Consider the following 20,380-nt stretch of genomic DNA (forward strand, 5'->3'; position numbering starts at 1 on the left):
CTGCATATAAAGGCAAGAAGACAAAACCAGTGGATTCTATATGCCTTAAGCTAAACTGGACGAGTGATTTGGAATTGGGTGAAACACACATCTTGCAAATATTTTTAAAATCTTTTGAATTCGCGCGCATACACTGTAGGAATGCACGCATATTTGTGAGTGTTTCAACTATTGTGAATGCAGTAGCCCTGGCACACAGCCACACAGCTGTTGCTTGCCATGCTGCAGATTGTTTGGTGTTTACGCAGCAAAATTGGATTGGATAGCCGCATATTATTTGGATAATAAATAAAGTGCAATTCTGTAGAGCAACAACAAAAGGCATAGAAGACGAACAACAGTTTAATATATACAAGTAAGTTTAATTACATTGCTTTTCACAAGAATTTTGTGCGCTAGACCTGTGGATTCTCTATGCGCTGTAAGCTAAACTGGGGGAATGATTTGGAATTGGGTGAAACACACAAAACTCATAAGCTAAAACAAAAACTAACTTGAGCAGAAGGCACGCTGTTCCCGTTCAACATCGCTGCCACAGCTCGTTGGATGCGTCTGTCCACGTGGCTCGACGCCCGGCTTGAGCAGCGTATTCTGCAATTCCCAAATGATCTCGTTGGACAAAACACTCACGGTCAGCATCAAAGCCGTCTCATAGTTCAACGGATTCACAGCGAAACTCAGAATACCAATCGCAATCTGATTGTAGAGGAAATCTTTGTCCAGTTCGAGCAACTCCTCGCGCACCTCCATAAAGCGATTCTCAAAGTGACACTGAATGGCGGCAAAAACCTGCTTATCCAATCTCACAAACATTTCTCGCTTGAACTTCACCAAATAGTGTTCGATGAATACGATTTCGTTGCGATTCATGTGTGGCAAATGTTGCTTCTCATGTACCTCCTGTTCGCCCACCTGGCCGACAATGAGAGAGGCCAACGAACCCGCCGGCGTCGGTCGTCGATCTGTGCAGGTGCGCACATCGACAAACGGATGAATCTCATAGCTGCTCATGCCAATGGTGCTAGCGACGCCACTGAATGAGACATGCGAGACCCGGGATTGATTTTTCGTTGCCAGCGTGTTCTTCATTGGCGATGATGACGGCAGCTCCATGGCCTTATTATGCCGCGCAAAGCCAATTATCTGTATGGCTTTCTGCAGGAGGGTTGTTATAGAGGAGGAAGGATTACTAAATTTGTGGAGATTTATGTTGCAGGAAAAGGAAGTATCTCCGATAAATTTGTAATGTCTCTAAAATTTTGTGTTCTGAAAATGTATATGCCCATCTTTGAAGGAGCTAGCTTATCTCTGAAAATTCAGAAATTCTTATCGACATACGATTATAAATGCTATCGATTTCCTAGCACCCCAATTTCAACACAGCCGGAATATATGTACACCATATACCTTCCACTGTTAAATACTCACATAGTTGACATATTTCTTGGCATCGCAAATGAAGTTCATGATGCGCGAGGACAAAATGCTGATGGCGCACTCATCTTCGCTGAGATCGACGTTGAAGCCCTGCAAGATGTGATTGAGGATATACTGGGCGGCCTTGTAAATGGGATCGTTGGGCGCAAAGGTGACGGGGGTATGGCCATCCAAGGCGATGGCTGCATTCAGGGCATAGCACAGTTCGCTGTCGAGGAGACCTTCAAAGCTCTCCTGATACTCATCACAGAATGAGGGCTGCACACACCTCGGCTTCTTCTTCTTCTTCTGATTGTGTCGCTTGGGCTGGCGAGCGATTTTCGTCTGATGACCCCGATTCTTGATCTCGTCCTGTATGCGTTGCCATTTCTCCTGGTACTTCTTGATGTGATTAGCAATGAAATGTTCCCGCTCATGTTGCACATCCATGAGGAGCACTTCGATCCTTCGCTGATGTGCAATGCGCTCATTGAGACGCTTGTGCCACGACTGAATCTGTCCCTCGGTATGCTTCATCAATCGCTGCTTGTGCAAATTGCGCATATTCTTGTTGTAGCGATCCTTCTTGAACTGGAACAGTTTCTTCAGCTTGATAAGATGCTTGCGCTGCAGATCCTGGTGCAAACTGATGTGCGCCTTCATCCGCATATTGGTCAACATCTTGCGATGCTCGAGCAACATTTGTTGCATCGCTGTCATGGCCTCCAGTTTCTTGAAACGCTCCTCTGTGATGTTATAGATGCGCATCTTCCTATCATGACGTTCCTCCTCCAGTCGTTGCTTCCGTGCCAGCACCTCCTCCTGATTGTGATGACGAGCGCCCATCTCCATATGATCCCGTCGCGAGATGCCCTCCGCATTTGCGATCAGGAGGCGATCCTGACGTTCCGTCTCACGTTGTCTGTATGCCTGAAGCACATAGTACAACTGTGATTTGTGCAGATCCTCGCGATACTGATTAAAATCCTTTAGATTGCAGATAACCTCATTCTCATCGGTGATCTCACCATTCTCGCGCAGTCGCTTCAAATTGCGCTCATTCGAATAGAAGGTCTTTAAATTGGAATCGTGCAACGGATTATATTCCGGAATGTGTACGGTTACAGATGAATCAAAATCCTGCATGCTGCATTTGAACTGAAAGTTGGAGACGAGATCGCTATTAGGAATATTCTCTTACTTTTCTGAACAATTGTCAAATAGTTACCGTATTGCCGATTTTATCCTTTGAAAATATCACCTGATTACCAGGACACTTGAGCATGGGCAGTTTACAGTTGAGCGGTATTAATTCCCAGCCGGGCAAACTGTTTATGGGCAAACCAGACTTATAACTGGCCTGGTGCTTGTTGCTCTGGCTGGTCACATTGTTGCGACGCGGCAACGATAATATATCAATCATGTTTGGCCTTAATATATTGAGGCAATTTTGTACTTTTACAAGTTTTACAAACAAAACATTTACACGAAACGAATTACAGAAATGTACAACTATGTTTTTTTTTAGCTTTGTTCATCTTAGTTGAAAAAGTAATGTGTTTGAGTTTACTATGCTCGAACCACTGTGCGTCGCCTACTGTGACAGCTTTTTTTCACTCTCTCGTCTGCTATTGAGAGCTTTACTCTCTCGCTCTCTTTTCACTCTCTCTCTGTTGCTCGCAAGAGTGCTTCTCAAATTGAAAGCTGCCAGCTTCCGTTTGTCCTTTTTACTTGTTGTTTTGTTTGTTTATTGTTGTTTTCGTTTTGATGTGGCTCTTTTGCTGCTTATCAAAGCTTTTCTTGTTGTCACTTTATTAGTTGCCTCTCATCTCATTCTCTAAGGGCCTTTGTTCTTGTTGTCATCGTTGTCATAGCGGGCACATTGAACCGGAACCAACAGAAAATGCAATTTATTTCAACCATAATTCAATTGAACTTTTGGTAAAAGGAAAAATTGGTGAATTGATAAAACTATTTAACTTAATTGTTTTTGGTGAGCTTGTAAACTTTTCGATTATTTGGATTTCTATGTTATTTATATCTTTTATTTATTTAAATAATAATAGTTTTCCTTGATTGGAGCTGATTTGTTTATCAGCTTTTCAATTATTTGGGATTCTATATTAACAATCTGTAAAAAGGGCATATGAATTTATTTAATAACATTATCTGTTATTTTTAGTTTTTAGTGTAGATATTTCAGCTATTTAAGACCTTTTCTATGTCCTAAACTATTTTATTTATTTACAGCATCCACAAACATTTTACTGCCAATTACGCCCGCTTACATTTTATCTCATGACAAATAAACAAGGTCTATTTCATATAAATTTATCGATAGAGACTTGTGTGTGTGTGTGTGTGTGCCTGTTTTTTGGTAATTTGCGTTCCAAATTTTACGACGTATTTGACCTAACAGCAAAGAGGCATTTCATTCTGGCCAGTCCTGGCTGCCATTCGACGCGCTTGATTTGAGATTGCCTAAGTAGCAGAATATATTTATATATCTGGGTCTCTTATATAAGTCGGCCGCATTGACTAGCAAAGATAGAAGAATCGACAGTAGCATATAAATATTATTCAGTTTTGGCGTCGGCTTGTCTATGGGCATATTTATCTCACGGGTGCCATGGAAATAAAATCACATCAAGTGTTGAAGGTAATAAGTAGTACTTGCTCTGCTATGTGTTTCGATTGTACGTGCTCCAAATATGCTCTCGAGTGTGCTTTCCATTTCAGCTAACATAGTCTCTTTCTCTCCCCCTCTCGCTCTCTCTCTCTTTCTCTCTGTCTCTCTCGCTTATTCACACACCGCGCCTCATTGCCTGATATAAATAAAAAATGATGCCTACAAAAAGAAGACGCAAAAAAATCCATTAAAAAAAAGAAAAGGGAAAGGTGCGTGCCAATCTGTGGTGATAAGTTCTTCCCTAACCTGACCCATTTACCGTTACCGTTATGTAATAGTTACTTCCTGTTTGCCAGGTAAATCAGAGATGCGTACGTGATTCGTGTTCTTCTTGGGGGTACTTAAAACTTTTATTAAAAAATGTTTATTTGTTGTATATACCCTGTAATTAAAAAATGTGCAAAAGTGTGGGCCTACGTTTATTATAATTTATTATAGGTATATTATTTGAAAACGAGAGAAATGCATAAAATGATTAATATGCACCAAAAATAATATAATTCTTATTTATTTATATATTTTTTAAGGATACTATTAGAAAATGATTGATAAGAATAAAATGATTAGTATTCTGCCCAGACCGTATAGACCGTTCAAATGTATGCTAAAAATCTCATTAGGATCACGTAAATAGCCATTTTAAGGTATTTCCTAGTCGCGTATATTTCTTATTCAGCATTTTTTAATACGATTTGGGCTGAATTTGTACACTGACTCAAGCAATGATTTTCAACAGCTGTTTATTGTCAAATGCACATAAAAATAGTAGTTGTCACCAGATGTTGTTAATTTGTTAAGCCTTTCTATTCGGCTTTTTAAGTTTGTTTTCTTTAAATTAGCTTGTATACTTTACACATTGTTTACACATATTAACATGCTCATCTCTGCATGTGTTATGAGCAATGTTATCCACTTACTCCAGCTGTGCCCCAGCAGCGACTCCCAAATCTACCCCCAAAGCAATACACACACATATTGAGATTGAATAGTTGGTCCTTATGTGTTTTTTTTTCTTTGACAACCCAGGCCGGTCTTTAAGTCCAAAAAAAACGCTTTACCGGCAAACCAGACAGCTGTGACATGGGGCTCTCTCCAACTCACTCCACACACTGTCTCTCTCTCTCTCTCTCTCGCCACCCACTCTTTATACACTCTCTCAAACTCCGCTACATTTGGCTTGGCATTCAATTGCGCGAAAGCTTTTCGCTTTCAACTTCGTAGTTGCCGTTGTGTGTGTGCTTTCAATTGTGCAGACATTTTGTCAGCCAGAGAGCTTTCATAAGCAGCAGCAGCTCATTTGCTCAGTTGCTTCGCGTTCGTCCGGCGAGTTGGTTCGCTAAGACTTTCCATTTGCGTCGTCATTGCGTGGTTTTCCGTTCCATTTGCCTCTCTACAAATACAATTACTGCTGCTCTCTTTGTGCGTGCGTGTGTGTCTGTGTGTGAGTGTTTGTGTGTGGGAACCAAACAAATACGTAAAAAAACAACATAGAAGCAGCAGCAAAAGGGAAATCATAGAGCAAAGAGTCCTTGTTTAAATGGGGGTGGCAGCGCCAGTTGAAACGACCCCATAAAGAGCACCACCCCCAAGCCATGTATTTTTCAAAATATTACCTATACTGATTGTTAACTACGGAAAGAGAAAACATAAAAAAAAACCACAACAGACAACAAAGATAAATACAAAACCGACAAAGGATTACATAAAACGCAACATTAAATAGAAATAATATTTAAAAAAAAACAGCTGTAATGTGCCAGCAATTGCAAACATTTCGCAACACATCAATATCATCATTATCATTATCAACATTAAACCGCTTATCAACACTAGCAATAACAACATGCGCAACGCGCCCAAAGCGACGCCAGTTGCACAACTGAAGCAACAGCAGCAGAAAGAGCAGCAACAGCAACAGCAAGAACAGCAGCAGCAACAGAGACAACAACAGCAGCAACAACAGCAATCCTCAGATCATATAATAACAATTAGCACTGCCAGCCTAACGGACAATTCACAGGACGAGCCCATCAAGTGCTATACAAAAACAACCACAACAGCAACACAGGCAGCAATTCAAGAGGGAGTAGAAGCAGGAACAGGAACAGGAGCAGGACTTTCGCCCGGAACAACTCCTGTTGCAGCAAAGAAATCACGTCGATTTCAATGCTCGTTCAGTCAACTGATTAGCTATCAGAATAATATAGCTGATGTGCAACATCGACGTGGTCGTCGTTTGCACGGCTTGCAGTTACCACTGCATCCACTCCAGCTGTTTGGTTGGCTGGTCCTGGTGCTCTTTGGCATTGCCAGCTATTGGCTGTTGATACCCGCCTTTCATGCGCCCATCCAGGGCCCATTGTATGGCCTAATCTCTGGCCTGTATGTGGTGCATATTGTTGCCCATTTGACGGCGCTGCTCACAGATCCGGCAGATAAGGAATTGAGGCGTGTGCATCGCAACGATCGCATCGTGCCCGAATTCGATCGCAGCAAACACGGACACGTCATCGAGAACGGAAGGTGTCATCTATGTAATATAAGGACAACAACTCCTCGAACGAAACACTGTTCGGTGTGCAACAAGTGTGTGGGTAAATTTGATCATCATTGTAAGTGGCTGAATCATTGCATCGGCTCCCGCAACTATGTCGCATTCCTGATGTGTGTCGTCAGTGCCGTTGTGGCCACTCTGGTCATTGTGGCCGCTGTAATTGGCCAAATTGTGCTGTACTACGTGCAACCGGACTGGTTGAGTTTCTATTGGTGTCAGCACGGTTCGAGTGAATTGGATGGCGCATTTGGCTCAACGGATTATATCAATCTAACCTTGAGTCTGAGCAATGGCAGCATGTTGCTCTTGGAGGAGGAGTCGGAGCTGGCTGGTCAGCTGGAGCAGGATCAGCGGAATTTGCAGCTCAATTTGACAACGTTGCCCACGCTGCTGGATAACTTTACGGCTTTGCTCGTGGAGAGCAGCACAAATGAGGCAAACACTACGACATCATCAACAACCACAACAACAACTGTGCCTCTAACAAATCACACTTTAACACCTTTAGTTGCCGGCATTGGACTCCACGAGACCATCTATTTGCTGCTGCTGGGTGTGCTGGGATTACTTGCTGCCATAAGTGCAGGTCTGTTGTTACATTTGTGCTTCTTCCACATTTATATCTCGTTTTTGGGCCTGACCACCTACGAGTATATACGGAATCATCGGCAGGCGCAGGAGGCCAAAGCCAAACAGTTGCTGGAACTGGGCCATAAAACGAATGGAGTTCATTTCAATACTCAAATGCCCACGCCCACAAATCATCCGTCCAAAATTGCTGGCGGTGCACAGCTCTATTGTTGCTCCAGTGTGCCTCATCCCAATCAGCGAATGGAATTATCCTCGCCTGGCTTAGCAGCAGCAGCAGCTGCCCGGCGTAGCCATCGTCTACATTGCTGTGCCAGCTCCCGAGAGTTTCATCAGTCACGGCAAGCGCTCTACATGTGCTCCCTGCTCCAGGAGCGTAACAGAAGCGATCGCCTCCAGCTCGAACTGGAGACGGGAGAACGTGAAAATGAGGCCGCAATGCGTTCCTTTCACTGCTGCTCCAGCTACGCAGCGAGCTCCGTACAACGACGCTCGAGCACAGCGGCCAGTGCTCAGGTCAATCTGGAGCCACGACAACGAAGATTTGCTGCTGCCGGCTCATCAGCGTATCTCCAGTATACGGAACAGTGCACCTTGTGCACCTTTCAACTCCGTTCTCCCTTACGGAGCAGCAGTGCTGCGGGTAGCAGCAGCACCCGTACTCTGGCAAGTCAAACGGCAACGACGATGACGCCGGCCTCCTCCTCCTCCTCTGCCTCCGCATCGAAGCAACGTTGGCGTCGCAAGTGGAATTGTTGCGCCAGCGTTCCGGACAGTCCGGATGTGCCACAGGATCTGTTGGCGGCGCTCGCCTATCGTGAGCAGGGCAAGCTGAATGCCAACGAGTTGCCTGTGCAATTTATACGTAGTCTGAACGGTGGCTTGGAGCTGCCACATGTGGCAGGCGCTGAGCTGCCGCTGAAGACGCCGCGCAGCTCGCGACTCCGCCATATGTTGCGCCTGCTCGGACGCTATCGTCGACCGCGCTGTCAACGCGGCCATCTGCCGGAGCCGCAGATGATCATCAAACAGAATCAAATACGGCCGCTGCAACTGCAACCGGGTCGCGGCTACGATAATCCAGCAGGAACAAGTTCAACTGGTACAACTCCCACTCCACCATTGCCAGCGAGCTGCAGTTCACCGAGCAGCGGCAGCAGCGATCTGAGCAACGAACATCTCGGCAAGGAGGTAATGCTGCTGCCAACCAGCGTCATCCGGGATGATAGTGTCACCACCAGTTACTCGTTGACACTGCCACCGGCCTTGCCGCCGCCAACACGCCGCAAAATGCCGAATGCCAGCGAACTGGCCGAGCTGGCCGAAACCTTGGGCTTCATCTCCAGCCAAACGCAAACGTCAACAACGTCAGCCGGCAGTCGCCATTTGCCCGGACTGGGCAATGTCTATAGACGCCAGCGGCGGAAGCATTTCCTGCGCACACGTTCGCCCACCTTGTCGCCCATCCACGAATCCGGCCTGTCGAATCCGACATCGCCTCAGCCGCTGCGACATGGGCTGGCGGTCAGTACGAGTTCGGTGGCCAGCAGCAGCAATTCCAACAATGCCAAGTGCTCACCGGATGTGGCACGATCCTCCTCAGCGTCGCTGGTACAGAATCTATGTGGCATTGCGGGCGATGCACTGCGCAAAACTGCCTCGAATAGTTCCCTGCAGAGCATCAGCTCCAATTCGAGCAGCACCTAAGATAACAGATAGAATTAGAGATGGGACGAGAGGGGTAGCAAGAGAGCGGATTGTGGACAGTTCCTTGAATTGGTTTCTGCTTAGTCCATAGGTTAGTTAGTCATAGTGTGGCCGTTTAACCCACCCAATCCAAAGTCTACATTCCAGTTTCAGTTATCGGAGAATTTGTAATTATTTTCCAAATGAAATCCACTTTTGGTCCATTTGATTTTCTATATATTTAGCAGACTTACTTGAGTCATAATTATTATTATACTTTGTAAATATGTCCAAAGACTTAATTGAAACTAATTTTTGTATTAAACTCTATTGAAAACTATATCCTTAAACACTTAGTTCTTTATTAAATATGATTTAGCAGATATACTCGAGATGAATACTGTTACAGAGTTAGGATTGAGGATTTATTAATCTACTTTGTAAATATGCCCAAAAAAGACTTTAAACAATTTTTGTATTAAATTCCTTTATTGAGAATTATATTCATAAAAATTTAGTTCTTTATTAAATATGCGAAAACAAATCAAAGGTGAAATCGATTTTGTTACATTTGATTTGATATATATTTACCAGATATGCTCGAGATAAATACTATTACAGAGTTAGGATTCGGGCATTATTTTTCATTTAAGTTTCAGCTTGTTTCCCAACTGAAGCTTTCATTAAATATGCTGCCAAAAAAAGAAAATTAAGTCCACTTTAGTTCCATTTAATTTGCAATATATTCCAGATTGAGTTAGAATTCAGGGTTTATATTTATACTTTGTAAATATGCCAAAAAAAAAAGCTGAAACTAATTCTTTTAAGTTAATTAATTTACTTTTGAAATACATATTTACTCTATAAATATTTGTATCTTTTGTTAAGTCTTTTATTTAGTAGCAAAGTATTCAATTGGAAATTTCGAATTGTTCTTATTTATTGTTATTTATTCTTCTGAATTGTTTGATTAACAACATTTATTTATTATTTGCATTCAATTTGTAGCCAAGCCGAGTAGAAGCATTAGTAACTTTGAGTATCTAAAATCACTTTAAGATATTTTTTTTCTTTTGGGTCTGCAAATTCAAAGTAAGTGTTTATCGAAAGAGGTGTTTATAGAAATTGCGAATGTGTTCTCCACTTCTCCAATTTGTTTTTGCGCACACACTTAAATGTTTGCTTGCTATTCAATGCACATACATTTTCGTGATTTTGTGCCCCCCATCAAAAGGAAGCACAATCTTCGTCACAGTTGCTGGCTGCCCCCAAAACACATCCAAGCCGTAACCCCAACTAGAGATATATTTGTTGTTGCTGTTGTAGTCGTATCTGTTGGATGGCTTCGTTCATTCGCGTTAAATATGCAACAGCATGACATGTACTATTGAGGGGTGAGTTTGGAGGGGGCAAGTGGAGGGGGCGTGTCAATGCAGTTGCACTTTGGAGAGCTGTCCCATCTTCTACACGCTTCCATTCTCTATAGACCTCATATTGATTTTCATGTTCCCAAAAAACTTTTAAGCGTGGGCGTCGTTAGCAGATTGCGTATTGTAAATGTATCTGTATCTGTGTCTCCCACTGACTTTGCAACAAACACAAACTACACATGTTGGGAGAGAGCAGGGGGCTTGCTGCATTTGTCAAATTGTTATACAAATGTTTCACATTCGGCTTCAATTGAAAATGCAAAGCAACAAACTTGGCAACAATAGTCAAATTGTGTGGCATAGGAGAAAAATGATGTTGCGACTGAGTGGATTGCGTAATATGCGAAATTCTGTATGTGTGCGTGTCTGAGTGTGTGTGGGGCAAGAGAAAGAGAGAGAGAGATAGAGAGAGAGAGAGAGAAACGCCCCTTAATAGACACACTTGACAAACGTAATGGAAAAAGTTTAAAGCTCGACTAGTTGGCAAGGGGAATGGAGAATGCTTTAACTGAATAATTAATGTTGGTAAAGTTGCTTACACTCAGAAAAACCAAATCGGATTGAATTCTACAAATTAGCCAGGGATAACTCAGCTTATTATTCAGATTCATTATAAATTTGCGAAAACTTACTTAGTGATTCTAAAAAACAGAAATAACTTATCATCTTTTTGGGATTGTCGACTTAGCAAACCCTTCAATTTTAGAAAAAAACTTTGAAAATTATTTGTAACAACATAGAAAACATTTCTAGTTTTGAAGGGGATTTTTTTGTAACTGTAGCACTAATGCGACAGCTGCAAATGGAAATGCGTCAAAAATTGTGATTGAGTTGGGACTGACAGAGAGACAAGCAAGCTGCCATGAATGACTTAGTCACATGTACACACACACATACACACACATAAACATATACCCAACAAAACACACACACACACATACACACTCGCTGACACTAACATTTAGCAATCAGCAGCGGGGAGAAAACACTTGAAAACTGCAGTAAAAGTCGACATTTCGTGTTATTTGAGTCTGGCAGGTTTAATCAGTTGAGGTGTTTGCGTCAAATTCGATACCAGATTAGTTGGCATAGTTATTTTAATTTGTAAGCTTCTTTTTATTATATTTATAGCCGGGAGTTTTCTTCTTTTATTTATATTTGCGATAAATGATTTCCATAAACACATATTTATTTATATATTTTTATAAGCCTTAGTCACGGAACGCTTGAATGCGTGCTAAAATTGATGAAATTTCCAAAAACAATATATTTTACATATATATAGATATATATTTAATCAGCACGTCAAGCTGACATCGTTTCTATATATAGGCATTTGTAGAATTATGTTTAATAAAAATTGAACGCATTCAATTTATGCTTTGTAAATCAGACATAGAACTGAGTCCATTCTGCCTGGCATCACTTAACACTTGTCTTTGTTTTATCATATTTTGATCATCCGGGCAACACTTGAACTGATTGGACAATTGTATCATCAATGACAAGTTAATTAAAGTCTCAAGCTGGGCTACGTATCAGGTCACATAAACATTCTTATACCCAAAAAATGTAAACACACAAACGCACACACACATGACTATATGGTTGCTATATATAGTTGCATTGCTGTTGTGCTTGCCACACAATGTTATTTGTGACCTGCTCCATCTCCTGCTGCTCCTATTCCCCGTCCACTTGCCCACTTTTGCACAGCCCAGCCCAGCCCAGCCCAGCTCACTCTAATTCTGTCTGCCAAACTGACTGACATGCATTTCATTTAATTTCATCGTCGACTTAAATAACAAAAATACTAACTGAGTTCTTTGGCTGTGTATGTTCTCAATGTCCTGGTTATCCTGTAAGTGTTGTCTATGGTGTCAAATGTCGAGCACATGTTTCCCCGTGCAGCAAGCTAGCTGCTCATTTCCGCTCGATCAAGAAATGTACAAAAAGTGTTGCATACTTTTTGCAGCAAGCTGACTTGGATGTGCAGCATGTGTGCGTGTGTGTGTGTGTGTGTATGTTTAATTTGATGGCTTCTGGCATTAACAATTTATAGCTACACCTGCTGCCATTTTCACACACTTGCACACACATTCCCTGGCTTCATTAAATTTTAATTGCTGTCAAGAGGTGTAAGGTTCTTAGACATTTATATTTATGTGTGTAGTGTTTGCAGAGAATTTCTTTTACTTTGTTTACTTTCGTTACCAGTTTTGTTTTACTAGTTTCCTTCTTATTTATTTTTAGCCAACGTTGTCCCTCTTTTTACTACTTTTCGGCTTTTAGTTTGACAGATTGAATGTAAAACAACCAACAATGGAAAGAGTTGTCGCCTGGGCGATGAAATAACGATAGTAAACAACATTGATAAACACGAAAAAAATCAATAGAGTACCAAAAATAAAAACCTTTGCAATGTATTTTTATCTTCGAACTATCTCATCAGATAAAAACTTTACAAAAAGTTGGAGTCGATAAGAAAATGATTAAACTTGTTTAGATATGTGAAAAAGAATTTTACAGCTCTGCTTTTGGTCTTATTTCAATATTATTTCAAGCTATCTGACTTTTCAATAAGATAATAAATTAATTAAAAAGAATAGCCACCAATAGCCACTAAGTACCATCCCAAACATTATATCTTTTACAAAAAAAAACAACTGTTAAACATTTTTAAATTGATGAGAGAATGATTAAAACTGTTTAGATTTCAGAAAAAGCCTTTCCTTGTTAACAATTCTGCGTCTGGTCTTATTTCTAAATTAGTTTGCCAATGCTAAGTGACATTTCCAACATTTCATCGGTTAACGTTATCAATTTTAATTGATAAGAAATTGAATAAACTTGTTTAGGTAACAGAAAAAGTCATGACTTGTTTCCAGTTAGTGTTGCAAGCTTTCCAACTTTTTCAATAAGTTAAATATTAATTGAAAAGAAGTTTGCCAATGGCCAGCAAGATACATTCCCACCACTTAATCTTTTCACGTTGTAAATATTCAACTTTTCAACTTTTCCTGTGCTTAAAAACAATCTTTCCCTTTCCGCTTTGCTTTCGCTGGACGCATGTGTGAAAATTGCACTGGGCAGTCTCCAGGCGAGTGTGCAGCTCGTTAAAAACCATGGAAAATGCCAAGGTTTTTCCTGCTATTTTTGTTGATTGTTTTTGTTCAGTTGGCGGCAGCAGTTGACAGCCAACATGTTTTTCTTTTTCTGTTCGTCGTATTCTGTGAATTGTGGCTGGTAAATACAATTGTTGTTTTTAATATTATTTTTGGTTTTTTTTTTTTTTTTTTGTAATGTTTGACTTTAATTGCATGTCCATGTCACGTGCACGGGCATTAAACCTGGAGGCGTCCCCATTTAGGAAGAACTTTGGTTACGCCCCAATGCCTAGCAACGCCCTCAATTTCGACTGGAATTCGATTCGATGTCCTCTCGTTAAAGTTTGTTTATCAGCGCCAAGCTGCCACCCCCCACCTCCTCCGCCCCCATAGCAACTTGTAGTTCCTGTTGTTGTTGTCATGACCACTTGTTGTTGTTGCTGTTGCTGTTGTTCATGCAGCCGCATCAATTATAAATTCAAGAATGCGCCTTCATTCGACTCGGACACGCAACAAGCGCACAGACAACAAATTTGCATAAATCGTTTCGGTTTGGTTGGGGCGACTGGGCAGGTGAAGGGTGGAAGTGGAGCTATGACTATTAGAGTTGGGAACGTGACAGATTTAGTTGAAGATTGAGAACACGAATCAGAACTTATTTTTCAACGAGGCCCGTTCAAATTGTGTATTACCAATAGCTACAAAAAAATTGATTACCCTTTTCTAAATTCAAAATTCTTCTTTGGAAAATTACTAGTAAACCAAGCTGAATTTTTAGTTATATCAGAAAATACTAGTTTTATAACCAGTACATATTTAAATTGTGTAACTGACTCTTCGCACGGCAAAAGGTATATATATTCTTCAACATATTCAACAGTTGCATCGATCAGTCTCTCCGTCCTTATGAACAAATGGATCTCGGAGACTATAAGAGCTAGAGACTTTAAATTGGGAATATACAGGTGCTCCTATGCCAGTTTGAACAGAGACACATACACACAATTAAACACCTGTTTTCGTCCCACAACAAATGTCAAAAGATGGAATTTGTGTTCTGATTCCGCTTCTGAATTTCAATCGCTTACCGTCTGCATTCCAAATCCTGTTTCGATTTGCCAGCCAGGTGTTGAGTCGTGCTTTTTCATATTGCAACACGTGCCCAACTCTGGCCAAACTAAATACACAATTGATTAAAAGTTCATTTTGGCAGTTTGGGCAAAAAAGATGAACAGCTTGGCTGGCAGTCTATCTATCTTCCCGTCTGTCTGCCTGTCACTTTTTCGGAGGTGCGCCACCAACCAAAATTTCCATTAACTAAAGCGAGAAAGAGAGTGGGAACGAGTGGGAGAGGGGGGAGGGAGAGAGAGATAGTGGGTTGCTTATAGTGCTTGAATAATGATTGATATCTGTGGAAATGGGTGCCGCTTTCAGCAGTCGCCGCCAGACAGGCAGACAGAGGACCTCATTGACTGGCCGACGCCCTCGACCATGCCCACGCGCACAGTGCCTACGCCTCCTTCAATAACTGGTTGTCATTAGCAATAGCCGTTTCTTCGGCCGTTTCTAACGGTAACGGGATACGTGTATCCTGGCCTGTGTGCCCCAAACTGTTGAATCTGTTGCCGCTGCATCTGCCCTGCTCCTGCCCCTGCTACACTAAGAAAAATAGTTGCAATCAAATTTCAATTAATTTTTTTATGTATTCATTTTTTTTTAATTTTTAAAATTAAAATTAAAAAAAAAAAATATTTGTGAGATTTTATCAAACGTCATTCATAATATTCATAAATATTTATTTGCTTATTTTCTATATTAAAATGCCGATTTTTTTCTAGCTACTACATTCAAAAATTTAACAATTTATAGGCAGCTGAACATTTGTCTGTGATTAAAAGTTTTTAATAATTCTTTCAAGTTAGTTTGTCATTGTCGTTTTGATATTGTTTGCGGCTCGTTTTGTTTTTTGTGGCAGTCACCTGGTGGGAGGTTGCCACGTGGAGCTGCCTGGCAGGAAGCGTGCCACGACATTTCTACCTGGCATTGCTTCTTTTGCTTCCTCTCTTCTTTTTTTTATTTTTTTACTTTTTTTCGTTGGTTCAACGAACCTGCCGCCTTTGTTCCTCTGCTCCACTGTGGAGCGCAGCCAGTTGGAACACACATCCGCACATTTACTTGCTGCTGTTTTTTTTTTTTTAACCAGGCTGCCCCTTTCAACATTTAATATGGTTTTCAATTTAGTTAATGACTTTTCAGATAGGCAGCGCATTCAAAACTGAAACTGAAACTGGAACTGGGCAATGGGGAAGGAGTATTTCGTGTTTGGAATTCAGCTTTTTTTGGGGCAGTTTTTGCTAATAAAGTATAGGGAAAAAATGAACAAACAAACAAAAAAAAACACCAAGTGTATGAGACTGGAAAATTGCAGAGAGTGAAGAAAATTGCGGAAAAGCGAAAAATAAAAGATGTATTTATATTAATTAAAAATTGCTGCATAATTTAATTTAATGTTTATTATGAATGCACACAGTAAAATTGGGGGAAAACCAACAAACCAAAAATATAATAACATATATTTTGATAAAATGTGCAGCAAAGTTAACAAACTAAACTAAAATACTTACATTTAAAATAAATGACAATTAAAATAAAGGCAACAATTTCAGTCCAAAAGCTGTGCAAAATAACGAAAATCTAATAAATACAATTTAAACTGAGGCTAATTAGAGCTCTAGCATAAGAGTATTAATTGTAAAGCTTTATATTAACAATTTATATAATTAATGTATTCATTCTTAGTGCTAGTTTGATTTTTATTTGTTTTTTTGTCTGATATTTTATGCATATTAAGTGTCAAATGTCCAAAAGAAGAGAGGCAAATAAATGAAAAACAATAAAATAAAAACAATTGAACGAAAACGCTATCATTGGCCGCCAGATGGTGTCTTTGTGCAGTGCACATAAGCTACAAAATATCGAATAGCAACAAAGCTCTCTTGTGTGCCGATTTCTGTGGCAATTTAAATATTTATCAGAATAGTTCAGCTACTGGCTCTGGCTCTGGCTCTCTCTACACAAATGTTTTGACATCAGCTCTATGGATGAGGCCCAGCAGGGAGTTCCACGAACAGTTTGTGGCTGTCATCATGGCATCAGTATAAAAGGGAATGCCCACCAGGCGGTCCTCTGGTCACAAGGGATTTTCAGTGTGTTTGCCAAAGGATTATGGCCTCGATTACCGACTCAAACTCAAACATTTCAACAGAACTGTTGATGTGGCAATAGTTGTTGTTGTTGTACGACAATAGTGTTTACTTTTTTATGTGCCACACACATGCATCATACCCTTTATGGTCTTTAAATTAGCTGTAACAACTTTGCTTTCAAGGGAGCGGCTTACTCACATATGCAAATCTATATCACATTAAGTGTGTCATCTATATTTTTTTACTCTTTATCCGATTTTTTGTATGGGTTAATAGAACTACACTCGTAGAAAAATTGTGCTTAATTTTAGCAGTTCACACTACTTTTTGTGGCAAGGCTAATCCACTTTATTATGCAGAAAATATATTTCAAAAAACCAGGATTATTCTTTTCATAAAAATATGACAAATTTTCAGGTTGTTTTTTTTATTACTTGCTGCTGAACTCAAGGAATTTATTTCTAAAAATGAGAGTTTGCATTTCTACTTTTCAGATATTCATTTCTTAATAATAGAAAATATTTCTAAAACCAGGCTAAAAGACTATTTTCTTGTATTTTGAAACTATTTCTAAAAAACAGAAAAAATATATACCATTTTTGGGCGATTTTTGTCGGAGTAAATGTACTTATTGCTTGTGCTAATGAATATGTAATTGAGTGATTATTGGCTGTAGAGGAACTGACGAACACTTAACGAAATTCAGTGGATAAATAACCTTATTTTGAATAGTAGATAAAAAAAAAGAGTTGGAGCATTGCTACTACTTTATCTGCTAAGTGTATAATAATTAGATAATCAATAATAATAATATTAATAATTGTGAGCGTGTTGCAAGCAAACAAATCGCTTCGGCATGGATTGTTGACGCCACATTTATGTCGGGTAATTTCACATGAAATATTAATGCAAATATTGTGCATACGCAACGTGTTCACATCTGTTCGCCTGTGCGTAAGTATCGATACTTTTTTGTGGATTGATTATTGCAGTCGCCAGCGTGGGCTGCCTTTAACTTTATACTTATGTATTATTTATGCAAATATGCGCGTAAATTAACAAAGTAAATTGTTGTTGGCATTTTATATTTCCTGTTTGCGAGTTGTTGTTTTTTTTATTATATATATATATTTTTTTTTGGGACTGTTGCTGTTTGCCGCGACATCTTGTGTTTGTCCTGGCAAAACAAATCACACAAATGTGACAGCGCACATACCCACATTAAATGACGCACGCACACACACACATCCGCACACAGATACACACGCACACTTTAACATTTGGTACCTTAAGCCCCGCACTCGGCAATAAAATGTCGAGGATTTATGGGTACGTGTCATTTGGCTCGTTTGTCCCTCGAGCGACGCATGAACACACATAAGTATTCCACCATTCTATACAACCTGTACACACACCTACACACACACACACACATAATTCGAAATAACAAATAAACAAATAAAACAGCTAAAGTTCTCGCATTCATTCAACGTTCACTTCAACAGGCTAAACACCAAGTGAGAAACGCCTTTTTGTGTACGCAACAATTTCCACTCACTAAAGAGTAGTTGTAAGTTAAGCACATTAGCTAGTTTGTTGAACAGGTATAGATTAACCAAAAGACTAAAGCAAATGTGTCTAATTTTGTAGATGAGCTGTGTAATTTGTGCACCAAATATAGACTAATAACTAAGAGACTCAAACAGCAGAGAATAACTTATTAGATGAATACAAAATTCATTTGGAATTTTTACAGAGAATTCCGATGTGAGCCAACAAAGGATTTCCAAAGTTAACAATAACTTTTAAATGATTTCGAATTTCAAATATAAGTTTAATTTATAGTCCAAACCGAGTTCATTTAACAATTGCTTTAGTTTTGACAGAGTTCTTAAGACTTACAATTCTGATAGGAAATTGTCGACGTGTAGAAATAGTGCACATTAAAAGTTGACTAAGAGTTGAAGTGTATTAATATTGTATACAGAATTTATTTGGGCAGTTTCTAGAGAGTTGTGAAAAAGTTATAAAAGCTTCAAGTTGTGGATGAATATTTTATTTTAGTCGGTTAGCCACACATCCATTTATTCTCATAGTTTGGTTCAGTTTAGCGAAAGTTATGAAAAATTACTACATTTTCCATGACATAATTGCTGCCAATTTTTCCACATTAACACTGCAGTGTATTTTTTATTCGATTAGTCATAAATTTAGAATTGGTTCTCGTAGTTTTTCTCCATGCAATCAACTCAAGAAATGCAGTAAACAAAATGCGCATTGAGCTCTGCACCGAGGACATCCAACATCTCAGAGCACTTAGCTCGCACTTCACACAAGATTTTCTCTCAAACACATACACACCTTCTCTCTCTCTCTCTCTCTCTCTCTCTCTCTCTCTCTCTCTCTATCTCTCTGTTGAGGTAGCTTTCTCTGTTTGTATCTGTGTTTTGGTCTGTCTGTCTGTTCCGCTTTATGGCTTTGAGTCAATCAGTGGATTTCACGTTCAATTTGCTTGTTGGTCTCATCTGACACAGTTGTCTGGCGATGGCCATGCAAGTGCAAATATAATTAAGTGGCAGGATAACACGGCATTCAGACACACATAGACATAAGCACACACACACGCACACACACACACACACACACTTATACATATGTGTCTGTTTGTATATGTCGATTTGATGCTGTTCCTGGCAGTTGCTTCATTAACGCCTCCTCCCATGATGAGCTCTCTCCTGCTTATCCATGCAAGTCTCAAGTTTGCGTAGGGCTTTGACTTTTTTATATATCCTAGCGACGGGTATTATCATTTTGCCAGGCAAAGTGTAATGCTAAGGCATCTTTAATACAAAGAAGAAACAAAATGTAAATAGATACTCTTAATCCAAATATCAACATTGCACAAATATGTCAAAGTCGAATGCTTATTTCATATAGTTGTCATAGCAATCACTGCTCTAAAGAGCAGTTATTTAATGATACAAAGCTTAACTAAAATGAATTATTAAGTATATTTTTACTTAAAATTCGTACAACTTTCATCAGTAGTCTGAAAACATAAATTGTTCTAACTAAACGAATATAAATATTTACTCAACTTAATCAACCTGTTTTATAAAACTGCCAACGGCACAATCAATATAAGCAGCTAAACTCTAAACTTTGAAAGGGTATCAACTCGTCGACTTTGTTGAAAATATAAAAATTCGCTCCCTTGTAACTTTCGTCTCCTTTTTTCCGTGTAATTTTTGTTGCCTGCTGGTTTGTTGTTGTTGGGGACGGGGTATAGGGATGAGGATTGTGGGGATTCTGTGGCTGTTGGCTGAGCTGAGCTGACAGGCCAACAAGCATCATTAGTCCTAATGAGCTGTGTAATAAAATTCCATCAAAAGTGTGCGCAAACAAATTTGGCGCCCAGCACTCAAAACGCGACCCCATCGCCACCCCTTGCCACCCCTTGCCACCCCCCGACCATGAAAATAATTAATAAACCAATTATAATTGGTCGGAAATTGGAGAGTGAAGCATGCACCTCTAAACTGCAGCTATGATTACTTAATGGCCAATCAATAAACGTTGATTACATGTAGCAAAGATCAAAAGACCAGGCCGAAGGCACAGCAACGTGCAACGTGCAACCTGCAACGTGACTCAACTCGGGATGAGCTGGCCCCCGTAGGCTGCTTTGGAAGCTGCGCCAAATT

The 20,380-nt window shown here is 40.0% G+C and overlaps 3 protein-coding genes across 3 annotated transcripts in view; 2 read left to right on the top strand and 1 right to left on the bottom strand.

Moving 5' to 3' along the window:
* The first annotated feature begins 241 nt into the window (after window positions 1-241).
* The window catches only part of LOC6561438 (tRNA-dihydrouridine(16/17) synthase [NAD(P)(+)]-like), a 28,204-nt gene continuing 8,065 nt past the window's right edge, over window positions 242-20,380 (top strand). Inside the window, exon 1 of the mRNA XM_001989076.3 lies at window positions 242-355. The gene's annotated coding sequence lies outside the window, so the exon portion shown is untranslated. The remainder of the gene's footprint in view (window positions 356-20,380) is intronic.
* Window positions 325-2,896, bottom strand: LOC6561440. Its single transcript, XM_001989078.3, has 4 exons — window positions 2,645-2,896; window positions 1,429-2,574; window positions 495-1,155; window positions 325-431 (listed from the first exon to the last, which is right to left on the bottom strand). The coding sequence occupies exons 1-4, from the start codon at window positions 2,837-2,839 to the stop codon at window positions 427-429; spliced, it is 2,007 nt and encodes a 668-aa protein (XP_001989114.2). The 5' UTR covers window positions 2,840-2,896; the 3' UTR covers window positions 325-426.
* Window positions 4,413-9,388, top strand: LOC6561439. Its single transcript, XM_001989077.3, has 2 exons — window positions 4,413-4,416; window positions 6,028-9,388. The coding sequence occupies exons 1-2, from the start codon at window positions 4,413-4,415 to the stop codon at window positions 8,952-8,954; spliced, it is 2,931 nt and encodes a 976-aa protein (XP_001989113.2). The 3' UTR covers window positions 8,955-9,388.

Source organism: Drosophila grimshawi, unplaced genomic scaffold (genome assembly GCF_018153295.1).
Source record: "Drosophila grimshawi isolate 15287-2541.00 unplaced genomic scaffold, ASM1815329v1 contig_1377, whole genome shotgun sequence".
Classification (NCBI taxonomy): Eukaryota; Metazoa; Arthropoda; class Insecta; order Diptera; family Drosophilidae; genus Drosophila; species Drosophila grimshawi.